The sequence below is a fragment of the Etheostoma cragini genome, chromosome 16 (genome assembly GCF_013103735.1).
Source record: "Etheostoma cragini isolate CJK2018 chromosome 16, CSU_Ecrag_1.0, whole genome shotgun sequence".
Classification (NCBI taxonomy): Eukaryota; Metazoa; Chordata; class Actinopteri; order Perciformes; family Percidae; genus Etheostoma; species Etheostoma cragini.
Genome location: NC_048422.1, coordinates 19,803,376 through 19,820,562, shown reverse-complemented (window position 1 = coordinate 19,820,562; position 17,187 = coordinate 19,803,376). Strand labels below are relative to the sequence as shown.

At 38.6% G+C, this 17,187-nt stretch overlaps 2 protein-coding genes across 2 annotated transcripts; both read left to right on the top strand.

Moving 5' to 3' along the window:
- Positions 1–1,189: 1,189 nt before the first annotated feature.
- ppp1r26 (protein phosphatase 1, regulatory subunit 26) lies at positions 1,190–12,277 on the top strand. Its single transcript, XM_034896215.1, has 5 exons — positions 1,190–1,491; positions 5,828–9,137; positions 11,468–11,582; positions 11,810–11,895; positions 11,992–12,277. The coding sequence occupies exons 2-5, from the start codon at positions 5,899–5,901 to the stop codon at positions 12,029–12,031; spliced, it is 3,480 nt and encodes a 1,159-aa protein (XP_034752106.1). The 5' UTR covers positions 1,190–1,491; positions 5,828–5,898; the 3' UTR covers positions 12,032–12,277.
- A 132-nt stretch (positions 12,278–12,409) lies between these two features.
- Positions 12,410–15,138, top strand: mrps2 (mitochondrial ribosomal protein S2). Its single transcript, XM_034896216.1, has 4 exons — positions 12,410–12,608; positions 12,890–13,006; positions 13,110–13,230; positions 14,495–15,138. Exons 1-4 carry the CDS (start codon positions 12,470–12,472, stop codon positions 15,039–15,041), a joined length of 924 nt encoding a protein of 307 aa, XP_034752107.1. The 5' UTR covers positions 12,410–12,469; the 3' UTR covers positions 15,042–15,138.
- The last annotated feature ends 2,049 nt before the right edge of the window (positions 15,139–17,187 follow it).

Sequence of the window (17,187 nt, the reverse complement as noted above, 5' to 3'; positions counted from 1 at the left end):
AGTTCTTCAGGTTCATTCAGGTCTGCTGATGTCTACATTGGTGACAGTTTGAGGTCGCAAATTCAAATTACTTAATTGGTGTAAACAGCTAATGTCAAATGACTTAAGGTATTTTATTTTTAGCTCAGAAGCCATTTTATACAGTATTTTAAGAGGTTTGCATCACAAGTGACTTAATATCAAACAGGTAAGCATCACTGTGAACACCTTGTCCTGTGGATGAGCCTGTTTTCCCTCACCTACAGTTTATTAACGCAATTTCACATCCCTATATTGGTAAATTCAAATTTGGTTACGGATCCACTTTAGTTTTTGTGTTGGTTGTATTGCTAAGGGCTGGCAGGGTCTCTTATGCATTTCCATTTATTTTTTTATTACTGATATGTTGACATTTCCAACAGTACACAATCTGCCAAAATACATCCTTGCAATGAAATGCTTAGCCTCTGTATAATAGAACAACATTCTAAAAACAAACTAAAAAACAGTTATATGGAGTTAGTGAGAGACTCTTGCATCCTATCATAGACCTTTCCTAAAGATTAATATCTTAGAAAGTATAAATTGTGAATTAACAAACCTGACAGACTACAACAATGTTGTTTTTTGAAGAAATGTAAAGAGTAGCATGTAAGTAAAACGTTCTCAAATGTTATGGTTATTGTATAACTGCTTTTGTAAACCTTGCATATATAGTACACATATTCATTGAAGTCACAGTGGGTGAACCTTAACTGATAATAACAGGAGAATGCAAAAGATAATCTAGTTTCCTGGATCTTGATTGTAATCTCAATTTGTCTGGAATTAAACATAAAGTGGATACTATCTCTAAAGGTGGTGTTGTTTGGATTTAACCATAGTCACATATTGCCTGTTTTAGAAGTATAATACAGATATTACAGAAAATCTGTTAAATTAAAAGTATTTGTGAAGTCCAATCTGAACCAATCACCACTGAAACATATAGGCTACAAAAGGAGTGTAGGCTATTCCAACAAAGTTTTTCTTTTTATACTAGATGTCTAATAATTAGAAATAGACTAACTCATCAAACTACTCTGCCGTCAATAAAACGTTCTAATAATAAGGCGTATGATAGTTCAACTGTGGCACAAGTGATAGGCCAAGCCTACTATCAAAAGTAAAAGTGTTCCCGGAAAAGCCTGTTTTTGTTTATTAATGCAGCATTATTATATGTAATAGACATCTCTGTGTTCTGTAATGTAATAATGTAGAATATAAATGTAAGTCTGTATATTTTCCGGGGAAATGCCGATGCCATATTTGAAACGGTCCATGCTTGGCTGGACTCAGGAAGCTTGTCCGCCCGGCAGTTTGTGCGGAGGGGAACTCGACGGCGAGAGCTTCAGGCGGTTAGTGAGCTGGCAACGGACACTGAAGTATCTCAACGACGGCTTTCCTAACATCTTAAATCAACGCAGCAAGGAACACACTTTGACTGTAGCGGTCGTTTTGTGACATGCCCAGGTGAGTTAAACTTGTGGATTGTGTTTTATGGCTGTAGCTGTGTGGAAAATAGCCGAGACTAGGAGGGTGAGCTGTGGCTCAATACAAAGGCTTTCTTTGCCGGAGAAAATGCCGGGCTGCAGCAGCCGGGAGGCCCGCCTGTGTCTTTCAAGTCACCGACTAGTCACGGTTATCCCTCCAATGTTTCTCACCATCTCGTATATTTCTCACAAACATGTAACCATCCTGTTTTATTTATAAGTGTCAGCGGACAATACTTAAGTTTAGCGGTGTAATCGACCAAATATCGAGGGTTTTGACAACCATGGCCGCGGTACCAAGAAACATGGTTGCTCTGCGGAGTCTCCTAACGCTGCACGCCGGGCATTGATGCGGTCCTTGCCGCTAGAGGGTTACGTGGACAACCGGGGTTTCTGTGTTGCGACCAGGAAAAGCGCAAAACGCTGTTACTTATGTTTTACAGAAAATTCTAACCACTAATGTTGGCTTGTTGGTTAAAACTTTCTTTGTACACATATGTCAAACAAAGTTGTAAGTCTACGCTACGTTTTTAGCTCGTTTTTGGTAATTCTCGGCGTCTTTTAGCGGGTTGTCTTTGATGACCCATCCTAGTTTCCTGTAGTAATTTGCACTTTTCTACAAGGTTAAGCATGTTATAATCACTGAGGAGGATGATTAACGTGATGGGCATGTTGTCTCTCGATGTCAGGCTGTAGTCGAGTTGCCCATTTCCATTGCAGGGTGCATACTGAGTTGGAAGGGAGGATACATTTGGCTTAATCTACGTAGGCTAGCAAAGGCTGTTGCATATATTTTCGATTGGGTGACGTTAAAAGTCTTTTAAGCATGCTCGTTAATGAAGGTACAATACTAGATGTTACATGGTTTGTCTCTGGAGTTGTCCGACAGTCGAGTTCAGGTGCCACATTATCATCCATTAACTACGGAGCCTGGCGGGTACCTGAAGTAACATTTTTAGATTTGCATGAGGTTCATGACTGCAGCTTGTCAGTCTCCAACCCTGCTCCTCGTGAGCTACATGACCTGCTGTTTTAGGTATCTCCCTGATGCAGTAACGCAATTTTGGGGACAAACAAATAAGCTGAACTCATTGGGAAATATGTTTAACAGAAAATAATAATATATAAATAAATAAATAAATAAATAGCTAAATTCTGGTTATACCTTCCATAACAGTGCATTTGGTCAAGTAGGCTTATCATAAAGAAGTTCAGTTAAAGTAACTTCTACTTTGAGGATTTCCCGTTTAATGTAACTAGTAATTTGCAGTATGATCTCTAATATAAATTAAAACAAATGTGAAATATGGTGCAATGTTTTCCATACATATAACGTTGTTCAAATAAACTACACCCTCATCAGCTAAATTATTAAGTTCTGTTTACATATTGATGTATTCAGTAATAATGATCTATCTATATTATGGCATGACAGGGGTGCCATTCATACTGCATAACAAGTACTTACTTTTTTATAATTTAAGTACCTTTTATCCGATAATGTACTTCTTTATCTTTTTCTAAGAACTTGACGTTTTAAATTTTGATATTGCAGCTCTGATTGCATTAAAGATCAAAATACTAATTCAATCAGGGATTTAACTCCAACAGCTCAGCCAACTCGCAAAGTGACAACGTTCCATATTTACTCTGTATTGCATTATATAGCTGGATATGTGCGCACTGTCAAATCTGTCAGTCAATGAGAGCTTAAACAACATCCAATGAAGCGTTAAAACTGAAGAAAATGTGTTGAGGGGACAAGGACCAATTGGATAAACATGATCATTTACCACTTTTTATTTGAGGGAATTGATAGAGTAATTAGAGGGCACATTTGTATCAAAGCACTGCTGTCAGCCTACCACTGACACTCTGGGTGCTCTTCAATTAATGGATGGACTACCCACAACAACCTGTAACTTAAGTTCCTACTGCAACAATATCTTAACAGTAACAATTTGAAGGGTGTATGTAAGCAACAAATAGGCCCAATAATAAATTGTGATAATGTGTCTGCAAAGTTATTACATTTCAGGGTGGAGTGGAATATTTTTTTAGTTTGTATTATTTGGGCTACAATATAATAATTTTAACCCTCGTATGGTATTTGGGTCAAATTGACCCATTTCAGTATACATTTCCACTACCTGAAAATCAATGGCCTTACCTTATTTACTTTGATAAACATGTATTTCTGACTCAATTCAGAAAAGGATTCTGAATATGAACACTTGTGTTTTTTCCACATTGGATTTTTAACATGAATTATAACCTTATGACAAAAAACGAATCCCACTTCCATTTTTAATTGTGTTCTAGCAGAGACTAATTGCATTCCCTAAACTTTTATCTCAATTGTTTGAAATTGAGATAAAGACAATATTTGTTAATAGATTATGAAGTCAATTCTTATTTAAGAATTGTTTTTAAAACTCCAAATAAGTCACGGGTCAATTTGACCCGATGGAGACAAGAGGGTCCCAAAAGTGAAGACAAAACGAGGGTTAACAGTCCAACCACAGCATGAAGGCAACCTCGAGGCTGGATTACCAACTGGGCAAATTGGACAACTGCCCCCAGGGCCCAGGTCCTCAGGGGCCCTGACCGCCCTATGTACACTGTGTGGCAATTACTTTGCGGCAATATGATTTATTGCAAATTTGTGTGGTAATATGCACCATGATGTAATTGATCTAAAGCCCTGTCTTCTAGGGGTGGCAAAGTCAACTTTTAATACTTTTATTGTGATTTAGCTTACCACGGCTCAATTAAAAGACCATACAGTTACTTTTAATCTCTTGTAGATTGATCTGGCTATGGGCAGCCCTGGGGTTTTAAGCATGCTCCAACAAATTTGGATCTACCTCAAAGACCTGGGGCTATTTGTTCAGTCTTGATAAAGTCCATTCTTCCCCTCAATGTGAAAGGATGTACTTGACTACTTTTTTCAGCGGTTTTTAAGTCTTCCAGCATCACTGCCTCTTTTCACTTTTACCAGATTTTCAGCAGTGATACTGTACCGTATTGCACTATAACTGAGAAATCTCTTTAATGCACTCGACTTACATTAACTGTCTCAGCAATCATGTGTGGTATTTGGTAAAGGGGACCAAAACAGGGCAGGCATTGCACATACTGCACACACAGTAATTTTAAAACCTATAAAAAATGATCAAATCGGCCACAAATAAGCACTAAGTCCAGCACCCCTGAACCATAAACAAAGTATCCTAGAACCATGCAACGCCATTGCACAACAACATACAGCCTGCAATGAAGTACTGCAGAGTGGTCACATCAAGTTCCTCCACAGGATGGCAGCCTAGCACTCACATTGATATTCTGCTGCATATTCAGGATGTGTAGCTGTTTACAAGGACAAGTATTCTGATTGGGTGTGATCTGTTAATACTGACCACTCTGATAAAACTGTAGGTTAAGTAAAGGGGAGTTTTGGAAAAGAAATGAACAGGTAGTCATATTTTTGGGTGAAAGCTGAAAATTGACGTGCATGGCGAGGAAATATTGTCTTATTGATCCTGATGTCAAATAGTAGGCAACTTACAAAATGAAACGTTCAGTAACAACTGTACAAATGTACTTTCTGTCAGGGTTAGAGATCCACAACAGGGACCTGTAGTAGTATTATTATTATTATTATAATAATAATAATAATAATAATACAGTATCAGAGACAATATTAGTAATGTAACATGCTATGTAGTACTGAACAAGTAATGTATAAGCTATTAGTGCTAGATGTAGACTAATATAATGTAGCTCACTGGAAATATATCACTATCTGTGTATGTGTTAGCTGAAAAGTAGCAAGAAATTGCTGTACATAAATGCTGAAAATGTATTCTTCCGTTACATAATTTTGTCTACCATAGAGCTCATGCAAGGTTATTTTTCAGCTGTATATTATCCCACTTGGAACATATCTTGGTTACAATTTGTGTTGGTGGTTGTTAGTAGAAATAGCCCAGCCATCTACCTGAAACTATCCTGCAGTCTCCCTGAAATAATTGCCAATTTAAAGTGTCTGTACATGGTTGGATAAAATGTTAATTTGTATGTCATTTAGACAATTGTTTGTATATGGATCAGTTTGCAATACTCCAGTGGCATAATGGACATCTCTCACAGCTTTTCCACAATGATCTAGTATGTGGGCACAGAACAAATGACAATATATTCCATGAAAATAATTTGATGGATTGTTCACGAAGAAAGAATACACAAAGTGGCTTTAATTATCAGTGTAGTTTGATCTGTTGTTCACTGTTGCTCTGTTTTTGTTTTCTTTTTAGATTGAACAATTGGATTGTGATCGGAGGCAGCTGCACTCCAATGGTCGAGGACCTCACGTCACTTCACTAGAATGTACTTGATGAATGTAGCTCCTGTCGCAGTGACGCAAACAGAATGGAGAACATGTGGCCCACCTGGAGGCTATAGCCTTCCAAATTGCTTCAATGACTCGGACACTGAGTTGTCCACCAGAGGCACACCTATCTCAGATAAGGTCCAGATGATCATAGAGAGTCTTAGGAGCACCCAATCCTCACTCGAGATGGGCGACGAGATCGAGGGAAATGTGCTAGCAGGACAAGAAGGTCATCCCCAAGTCTGCAAAGTTGCTGTGGGTTCTTATGTTGGAGCCAAGTCCAATACTAAAGGGGCCACTGAAAGCCAACAGGCATATGTTTCTTCCCCAAACAACCATGAGAGCAGTGACTCAGACAGCGATGATTCTGTGGACAGAGGAATTGAGGAGGCCATACTGGAATACCTGAAGGAAAAGGATGATCACAAACGCAAGGCAGAACCATGCTTCACCACTTTTCTGCAATCATCCAAAATTTCCAGGAAAAGCCCACCTGCCGCTGAGGAGGTTTCCAAACAGAACACTGACAGCAATGCATTTTTGATTGCCAGCAGTGAGTTTTCAAAAAGTGTGAAAGCTGAGACTCCCTCAGCACCAGCTGTTTTACCTATACAAAAGTATATCAAAAGCATGCCTAAATCCCTAAATGACAACACGGTTAAGACATTTGATAAAAGTACATCAACCAAAAGTTTTGTTTTTTCAAGAGGGCAGACAAAGAGCCCCGCTAAAACAGTCAGCCTCTTCAACCAAGTCAAGTCCCCGATCACAGTTAAGGTGGAGGAAGACTCAAATGATACCAGTAGTGATGACGGCATTGAGGAGGCCATTCAAAGATTCCAATTAGAGAAAAAGGAGCAGCAGAACAAAAAGGAAACATTCAAAGACGAGTCCGACTCCACTAGCGATGATGGGATTGAAGAAGCAATCCGCAGCTACCAGCTTGAGCAACTAAAGGAGAAGAGCATCCTAAAGCCATTATTACACCAGCAAAATCCCATTACGAAGTCGTTAATGCATGCTGTTGGAAGTACAAGCACGGAAAACATGAAGAAACACAGACTGAGAAAGAAAAAGACCAGAGCAGAGAAAGAACTGAAATGTGTTCAACCTCCTGTTTCGTCTGTTCTCATACCCAAGAATACACTTTCAGAGAGCTTGAAGGCTAAAGGAAATGGTTTGCTAATGTTTGAACTAGAGGGGTTTAAAGAGCAACCTACTCCTGCTCTTCCAAAGGCTAATACAACTGCAGAGCTCATGTGTGCTGAGGCAATACTGGACATTTCAAAAACTGTTATGCCAGGGGCCTTTCATCATAGTGTTGGCCTTAGCAGTTGTACCCCCACTGAATCTTCCTTGCAATCTTCACCTCCCGACAACTGCCCAGATGAAGAAAGTGATGGCAGCTCCATTGACAGTGAAGAAGGGATAGAGCAAGAAATCAGGAAATTTCTTGAGCAAAAGGCCCAAATGCACAAACAGCCACCCACTGCTACGAGTCAAGAGCCCCAAAGCATAAATGAACCAGGGAAAGCTAAGGAGGTTTCAACCCAAAAGAAACCTCAAAAATTGTCTTTGACACAGAGAAGAAAACAAAATGAGGAGAACTGTAGCATTTCTAACATGTCAAGGCCAGATAACGATGTTAAAGACACAGCCCCTAAACCTTTACCTGAGCATCAAAAAGAACCCTACCCATTGGTACGTTCCCAGAAAGGTCAAACACACCCAATGGCTGGATTATGCAAGACAGAGCAAAGTGAAGACAAAAGCAGCTCACTTGACAGTGATGAGGACCTAGACACCGCTATAAAAGACCTGCTCAAGACAAAAAAGAAGTCAAAGAAAAAAACAAGAGACTTAAAGCGGAAATCAAGGATGAGCCTCAAAGATGAAGAAACACTGCTGGGAATTGCTTTAAAGACCAAGAAGTTGAAACCGGATCCTTTTTCCAAGCGCAATCCTTTGAAAAAAGTAGAAAAGAGTAAGGATGACCTAAAAGACAAGTCTGGATCAAGTAAAAAGGGTTTTTCACAACATAAACAAACTAATAAGAGTAAAGAGCTTGACATGCATCATTGTGAAACAGCAGCAGGGGGTAAAGACCCCCCTTCGCCGCACAATACCCAGACTGCTCTTTCGATAAAGGAAGACAGCAGTTCAGTAGACAGCGATGATAGCATTGAGCAGGAGATCAGAAGGTTTCTGGCTGAAAAGGCCAAAGTTTCCACTGCAGAGAAAAGTAAAGATGGAGATGCATTAGGGAACGGTACTGTGGTGGCTTGTACCCCACTTCAAGTGCAAGGCATTAAACAGGAAAATCAGCTGGCTGAAGTTCCAAAAACAAGTATCAGTCCTCTCTTTGGACAATCTCCTTCGAGTAGTCAGCCTGTTCCAAGACATCAGAGTTTTCCGCCAGACATTTCTACCGTTGGTGCACAATCGCATTTGTCTCCAGTCCAGTCCAGGAGTCCCAGTCTTTTGGAGCCCGCAGACGGGGCCGGGGCTGCTAGAACCGAGCAAAGGAGGCCTAGCATTGGTAGGAGTGACGTCCAGGATGTGATCCCTCAGACGGAGAGAGTTCGGTCCGTTTTGAGTCCTAAAATTGCGCTTTCTCGCTCTGAGTCGATGAAGTGGCGCCAGAGCTTTGGACTCCCCGCGACTGACACTAGGACTTTCAGTCAAACTCCATTCCAAATCACCTCATCTAAAATCAGCGAGACTGCATCAGCAACTCCACCATATCAAAGCGGGGGGCCCAAATCCCAGACTCCAGTCACTGTTTGGTCCTCTGCAAGGACCAGCAGAGGATCTTTTCCCTGCTCTACAGAGACAAATGTAAATACCATGTCAAAATCCCCTGTTTTGAATATCATGTCTACTGCCAGGATGAATCCAAGGATGGCCTTTGCACGGAGCCTTGTGCCCGTCCACAGGTCTCAGTGCCCTATGAAAGGAGAGACAGAGAGTATGGTGCATATGTCTAAAGACAAGAGTGTGTTTATCGAACTGGAATCTAATAGGACCAACCATGTGCAGGTTCGAAGCAGGGAAAGGAGCAAGGGAAGAGAGAGCGCAGACTTCCTAAGTGAGAAAAAAAGAGAAGGCGAGAGCATGACAATAGATGATAAAGAAGTGCATCTTGAAAGAAAAGAGGAAGAATTTATAGATGAGGCAGATTGTCAGTCAGGCAGCAGAAGAAATCCAGAGAAGACACAGGGCTTCTCCACATTGTAAGTATTTTCTTTGGCCTTTATGTCCCATAGCACCATAAATCAACGTCATGGGTTAATTTCTTCTCTTAATTTCTGGCCCTGGTGGTAAATAGAATGCAGGTTCTAAACAAGCTCATTCATTTATAGGCTCGAAGGGAATGTTTGATACGATACAACAGGCATTTTATTTTGTAATGTGTTCGTACATTTCTACTGCTATGTAACAATGGCACCATCATAAGATCTTTTTTGTGCTCTGAGGTTCATTCATATCGTCAAACCTTTGAAAAGCAATACAGGGACATGTTGGTGCAAGAGGCAGACTGCATGAGTTGTACCACCATCAAAATGCAGAATACTTTCTTGCAGAAAATGACATCATCCTAAATATCTTTCATATTTCATGTAAAAAGAAGTGACCAAGAAAAATGACCTCAATGTGACAAAATAAAGATTTAAGGTTAAGACAAAGTGCTTAAGATTTGGATGTATCTTTTCAAAGCGCAGGAGCAACAACACAATTGAGCAATGTTAATCAGAAAAATACATGCTGATATAATTTAATCTTCCAGAATCTACCTGTGATATGTGGGTTTACTTTAAGAAGTCCTTTTATGTGCAAAAGTTAAACATTATTGTTGATGTAATACGTTTCCATTACTTCCTTCATTAGGTATCTTAATCTTTTAGGATTAGATCCCTTTACTTTACACCAAAACGTGGTGTACAGGAAATCAAAATGACATTTTACACAGGTTGGACCATTACTTGAGTGGTTAGACTGAAACAGAAAAGAGACTTGTGCATGTAAAACACTATTAGACCTGAAATTATTGATCAGTTGCCAGAAAATGAATCAGCAACTAACTTGATAATCAAATTGTTTTAGTCATTTTTCAAGTAAAATGCCAAACTGGTTCCAGCTTCTCAAAAGTGAGTATTTGCTGCTTTGCTTTGTCTCATATGATAGTAATATGAATTTATTTGGGTGTTGGACTGTTGGCGAAGATGAATCAGTTGATTTCAAGAAATAAGTACTCAATAATGAAAATAAGTCTTCGTAGCAGCCCTAAATACTAAAATTTGATGTTGGGGAAATTGGGCAAATGTCATTTAGAGCTGAGCAAAATGGCTAAGATAAAAATGTCTAAAATGCAATTTCATTTATCAAAAGATATGCCAATTCTCCTAAATGCTTATTTTTTTTAGATTTATAATAAAAAAAGACCAGACAGATGTCAACTTATCTACCATGATACAGCTCATCATGACTTTATCTGAATGCTACCCTGCCAACCATGTACTGTATTTATCACTGTGTGTCGACATGCCACTCTCTCCTCCCCACGTAGTTCCTTCCTACTCAGGTCCAGAGAACAGGAGCCACTCTGTCCTTAGCTCCAACTTGAAAACACTTCTCTCTACTACACCCCTCACCTTATCCCTCCCTATCTTACTCTTTATGTATTTACCTCGCACTGCTTAATCTTTAAATCTGGGTTCTTCTAATTTCAGAAAATGACCATCTCACCTCATCCACAGATTGAGGATAGCCTTTCTAACTTCTAACTTTTGCACATAAAGAGTAATGCCAGGGTGCACTGTTCAAAACGCATTATATCTTGACCCTTAGTAGTCAGAGTTTTTGAGACACCATTTGGTATCGGAACAATGCTTTCTCAACTACTATGGAGATATACCACATCTTGATAACAACATATGTTTTTCAGACACAGGGCTCTTAGCCCATTGTATACTTTAAACCCATCGATGGAAATCTAAAGCTCAGTTGTTGATGCAAGCCGCTAACAGTCTCGGACTTATTACCTCTATGACTAAAGTGTTGTTCCAGATTCCATAGAAGCCACATATAGTATATTCCTCTCAGTCTCGCTAAACTTGATATTTAGTGTTTTCATTTCTTTGTAATGTTGACGTTTTTTTGAATTTCCTATGTCAAAAAAAGGCTATTTATTTTCGTTTATCAAAAAAGAGTTACTGAACATGCTGTGCATTGCCAGGTTTTGTAAATATTTTGTAAGAAGTGTTCCTTTTTTTTCTTTTTTTCTCTTTCAGGAAAAACAAACTTTTGCTGTGTCTTTTTAAGTGCATCAGTGTAATAAAGATTGTAATCTGAGCAACGATGGGTCTTTCTCATTAATAATGTATAGTAGTAACACTCATTGCATCACAGTGTCAGTAACAGTCATCCTGGTTAAAGTAACACCTACCGTTTTAATGTACAAGGTACATTCACTGGCTTGAAGATGGACTTTGGTGTGATTTACTAGAGAATTAAGTCATCACTGGGAATTGGTCTGATCTGTGTCCTGCTCTGCCTTGCCCAGGTCTTTGTCCAGTGCCATTGATCCTGGCATCAGCTTCATACCTTGCATCGCTCTTACCACAGAGGAGAGAAGCACGATGTTCAACAGGAGATACCCTGCTAAAAAATTCAAGAAGGTACAATTATGTAGAAACATTATTCTTTTGAAGCAGTTTGCTCCATTATACTAACTATTCATGTATCCCATTGTTTATGTATCTCTTTGTGATGGAAACAGCTATTCAGTAACATCAGATAAACTCCCCAAATTTATAATGTTTTTTTGTTGTTTTTAATTTGGCTGTTGTTAAAAACTTGGGCCATGCCCAGAGATTGTGAAATATGTATTACACAATGCTTGCAGGGGGTACCTTCTGACAGTAGGGCTCCATTGCAGAGAAAGACTGTGCAACGTGTCAAAAGAAAGCTTCAGTTCATTCCAGTCAACAGGTATGTGTGTGGTTTGACCAAAATGGTTTTGTCTTCACAGTGTGTGATCAGTCAAATAAAAACCCATTCATCTTAAATGATTCTCATCTTTTTCAGGAAAAATGATGCACCCAGTCACCACAGCGGAACAGAATAAAACTTAAACAAGCATGCATGTTTAATAAAGGTTTGCTGTTAGTTTTTTTGTTGAAAGCTAGTCTTAATTTAATATTGTGGCCTTCTTTTTTTTTTACAGAACATTTATTTTAATTGGAGAAATAATAGTTTTTGCCCTGTTTTATAATGTTAAGTTATATATTAAGGAGATTGAACGAGATATAACAATACATGGAAGAAAGTTAAATTTGCTTATTTGTACCATATTCTTTAAAACAACGTTTATATTGATGCTATCAATTGTTCTTGATACTACTATTGTTGTTTTTGCTAGTATCATCTTTATTGCCAGACATTTGTTCTATATCAGGACTTGTTTTTAGTTACTCGTTTGTCTTAGCTAAACACGAGATCGTTAATGCCAGTTGTACTGCATATGTTGTTCAATAAAGTTGTATAGTTAAAAAATAATTGCGTCATGGGTATTGTAGTTTATTTTGGAAAACTGTCACGACGTAACGGAACTTTACGGCAGTCAGCGAACTACACACGCAGTCGCAGTTTGCTGACCTTCTGTGGTAATCGAGCAAGCATGGCTGCCCGGGCGCTGACAAGAGGTATCTGCACAAAAGTAGTTTTTAAATTGCTAGACAGAACAACGTTGTCGTCTGAATATTTTGGGTGCATGGAACACAATTATATATATATATATATATGTGTAACAGTTGTGGCATAACACGTGTAATCCAGTCTGATAAATTAGCCATTCAGTTTACAGCTAACGCCTTAGCTAGCTAGCAACATGTAACAAGCGAATACTGCTAGCTAGCTAGCAGTATTCGCTTGTTACATGTTGATGTCAGATGCTTAAACCCCGATATTTGTGTTTGATATTTAGGGCTTTGGGGGCTACGAATCTCACGGCTTGTTACAGTCGGACACCCCTGTGGTGGACACCAGTATGCTACTACAGCGTCTATCAGATCACCCCAACTCCAAATTGAGGATACTACAGGTAAGCTAAACCAATGTTAAACTAGCTAGAGTGTGTGTGAGTTAAATCATGTCAGCGTTGGTTTTCTCCAGACCTGCAGCAATGTTATTTCTTCTACATACAGAAAAATTACTAAACCAGCCACTTGAAAAGCCGGACTTTTTCCGTGTGTCCGAGCTCTTCTCGCTGAAAGACCTGTTCGACGCCCGAGTGCATCTCGGCCATAAAAAGGGTTGCAGGCACAGGTTGGTGTTTACATTCACACACAGGTCATCTACAGTTTAACTTATTTATGTCGTTGTTCTAATGATTTGTCAGAGAGGGATTTATACTCAGTAGTGACATTGGGTTTTCGAATTTTCAGTCACGTACTATTGTAAAAAATGTACAGCAAGTGATAAATTGGACCTTTTTTTTTTTTAGAAATGACTGCAACAAATGGCTATTTTCATTATCAAGTAATCAGTTTTCTCTGTGTCTATTAATTATTGTCTTGGTCTCTTAAATGTCACAATTCATTAAGAAATGTAATTACAATTTTATGTTATGTGTCACATTAATGAGCTTGTTTGGCCCAAAATCGTTCGGTTTACTAGGATCATGATTAAAATATTCATTTATTAATTCCGTGTTGGTCAACTAATCATTTAGTCAACAGTTTAAGCTCTATTGAAGGAAATTGATTTCTACCTGATAATACACAATGCAGTCTGTACTTACACTGATTTATAGTGACCAGATCCAGTGTATTGGAGTAAAAATAGAACAACTAAAAGTCAATGTACAATTAAAATCTGTCCTGTAAACTACATCTCTCTTGTCACTCTGGTTGCCCAATGTGACTTATTTATGATTTAACAATTTTTTTTCCTAAGATTCTTTTTATTTTGCTTTGATTCGATTCAATTTTGTTGTCATTTACAAGAGTACAAGTTAGAGCCCAACCAATATATCGGCAGGCCGTTAGGGGTATCTTCTTGTTTTGTTGTGCGTTTCTGGAGTTAAAAAAAATACATAGATAAATATTATTCGTCGGGCTCTAGTACAAAGACAGTGAAATGCCGTTTGCATCTAACCAGAAGTTCGAAACAGCAGAAAAGTTCAATGTGAGATACAAAGTATAGGCAGGACAAGAAATATATTGCAGTGTTATAAGAGCAGAATAACTATGGCTATGTAGTAAGAACAATATGTACAGATGATGTGCAATGTAGTTGCATTGACATGATAATAGTAGTAAGAATAATATAGGTATATACATTGTATTAGCAGATGATATAAAAAGAAAGCTGAATAAATATTGATAGTGTGTATGAACCATATAGACGGATATGCGCAGCGTGGTAACCGAGTAAGAATAAGTGTATGTGCAGGATGAATAGTATGACGAGCAGTAGAATATGGCTATGTATAGGTGTAATTACAGTATGTACATTTATAAATACATAAAACCATTTGCAAGTTGTATTTGTAAGATTACACTCAAACATTTAATTCTCTTTTTTTTAGGCTCATGGAGCCATACCTCTATGGCTGCCGTTTGGACCAAGATGTAATTGATCTCGACCAGACTGTGGAGCACCTTCAGCAAGCCCTCAACTTCACCGCCCACGTAGCGTATCGCGGTGGCGTAATACTGTTTGTCAGCCGCCAGCGTCAGTTTTGCCATCTGGTGGAGGCCACTGCTAAGAATTGTGGGGAGTACGCCCATACGCGATACTGGCAGGGCGGCCTACTTACCAACGCCCCCATCCAGTACGGCCCTGGCGTCCGCTTGCCTGACCTCATCATCTTCCTTTCCACTCTCAACAATGTGTTTCAGCCTCATGTTGGAATCAGAGATGCAGCAAAGATGAACATTCCCACAGTGGGTGTGGTGGACTCAAACTGCAACCCCAGCCTGGTGACTTACCCTGTGCCTGGGAATGATGACACTCCAGTTGCCATGGAGATGTACTGTCGCTTATTCAAGATGACTATCAACCGTGCCAAGGACAAAAGGAGACAGATGGAGCTACTGCGTGGCCTGGCGGCAGCCTCCACACCAAGCTCGTGACACCATATATTCTTAGATAAGAGACAATATATTAGAAAATGCATTTAAAAAACCTAAACCGTCTACTTCTCCCCTTCATAATGCAGCTTCATTTGGAAAAATATCTGATGCTAGTGTTTGCGCTAAGGCCACAATGCTGTCCTCTTTTCAGACTAAAGTTGTGTGTATATTACTCTTGAATGAATTCTGTTTCAGTGACCTGGTCTTCTGGTTCTAATTTAACATTTTCCCTACATTAGTTTGTCCAAATGTAACTGTTTTGCACCACAGGCTCCGAACAATGACAAGGACTGAAATGATCTTGACTAGTAACAGAACATTCGTATCTATTGGTAACATTCGTAACTAAATCAGGCAACACTTTGTGTTGCTACTGGATTCAGGTTGTTGAACATAAGATGAATAATAACTAAATCCCTGATTTCATAGTGTCCCAGTTTCCCTCTTATTTTCACTTTTGGAAAGATGTTGCAATAATTGCACTTAAAAACAGTGGAAAAAGTTAAATGAACAGTGAAAAGACCTTAAACTGTGAAATTTTCCAATTTGAAAATTTTTGTTTTCATTCTGAACGCAAGGCAAAATAAGAGTTAACTGGCAAAACGTAATGTGCAAAATAACCGTTTTTGTCGATCATTCTGTTTTTGTGATCATTAGGAGCCAAAATCGTAATCACAATTAAAATTTGGATTCATTGCGTGACCCTACTGTGCTGCATCTTTGAGGCCATTATAGCACAAATTTTGGACAACGCTGAACTTGGTAAGTGGAAGTAGACTGTAATGGTGGTTTTTAAGCAGTTATTAAATGTGCTGCAGCATGTCACAACATGCTATAAACACTTGCGGGAAGACTTGTAAACAAACAAACAAAAAAGAAACATTTAAAATACTTTCCAATACTTTAAAATCGTTAAGGCATTGTTAAGGAAATAATTGTCTATCAAAATAGCTGCAAAATTATTTTCTTCTACTGATTTTGAATCCGGGGATCTCCACTTTGTATTGCAGTCTATGTGAACATAATGTATGTAGGCCTGTAACATTTCTATCAATATAGACACTTTTTAGCTAAATGGTGTTTGGAGAAATACAATGTGCACTGTTCTCCAGAACGTTATAAAAAAAATTTCTTTAAAAGCAATTTCTATAGAAAACATGCATCTTGACTGCAATGTAGTTATTTTTGTTAAACAGTTACTACTGTTTCTAGTGTCATAGTTTACAATATAAAGCCATTTAGCTTTTTCACTGCAGGCAAAAGTTGGTGGTTAGAATCTAACTCAGCTGAATTGGAATAACTGGAATTGAACAAATAGTTTATGAACGCGTCTTGCATAAAGTCCCTTCCTTAACTATTTAGTTAAATAGCCATTTGTTTAATGCCAACATCACTTATTAGAACATTTTCAAGGGATTCACTGTTAATTGCGGTATTATACAGCCAATTACTACTCTTTCGGCGGTTCGCGTAAAGGTTTGGTCGCTCTCGGTTTCCATAGTCTTACATCACGTTTTCCTGTATCTTTAACTGTCTATGGTATCCGGGATCGACCTTATCTGACCAGCAGAGGAAAGTGCTGGAAGGACAAAATGGTGAGTGGCAATTTATTTATTAATGGTGGGATATATGACTAAAACATATAAAGTCATAACCGTTGTATTTTATTAGGTGACAAGAAATACTGTTGATAAAACACCAATTTTGTGTATCGACTTCAAACACCGAATGTCTTACATTAACATAGTGTAATGTTAATATTTTTACAGCTTTAATCACAGTGGTACAGTCGAGGCTTACTTTCAGATAAATGCTTGTTCCACGTGCAGTTTGGTAATAGTTTCATTCTTTGCCTATAGCTACATGGTATGAATAACAGTAATTTTAGTAGCTCAGCAAGTTCATGTTCACAAGTGCATCACAAATTAAGAGTTTCACATTACTTTATTCACTTTCTTTCAGGCTTTATCACAAGCTTAATGCCATCTAAATTAGCCAAATGTAGCAAGCACATCTATTAGACGGTGAAACCTTTAACGGTTACGCGTGCATATTGGTTGGTGTCACTATCTCTCTCGGGTGACAGAATTGGGTTAAAGTAGTATTAGCTTAGCGCTATTGGTATGTAAATTCTTCTAGCCAAGTA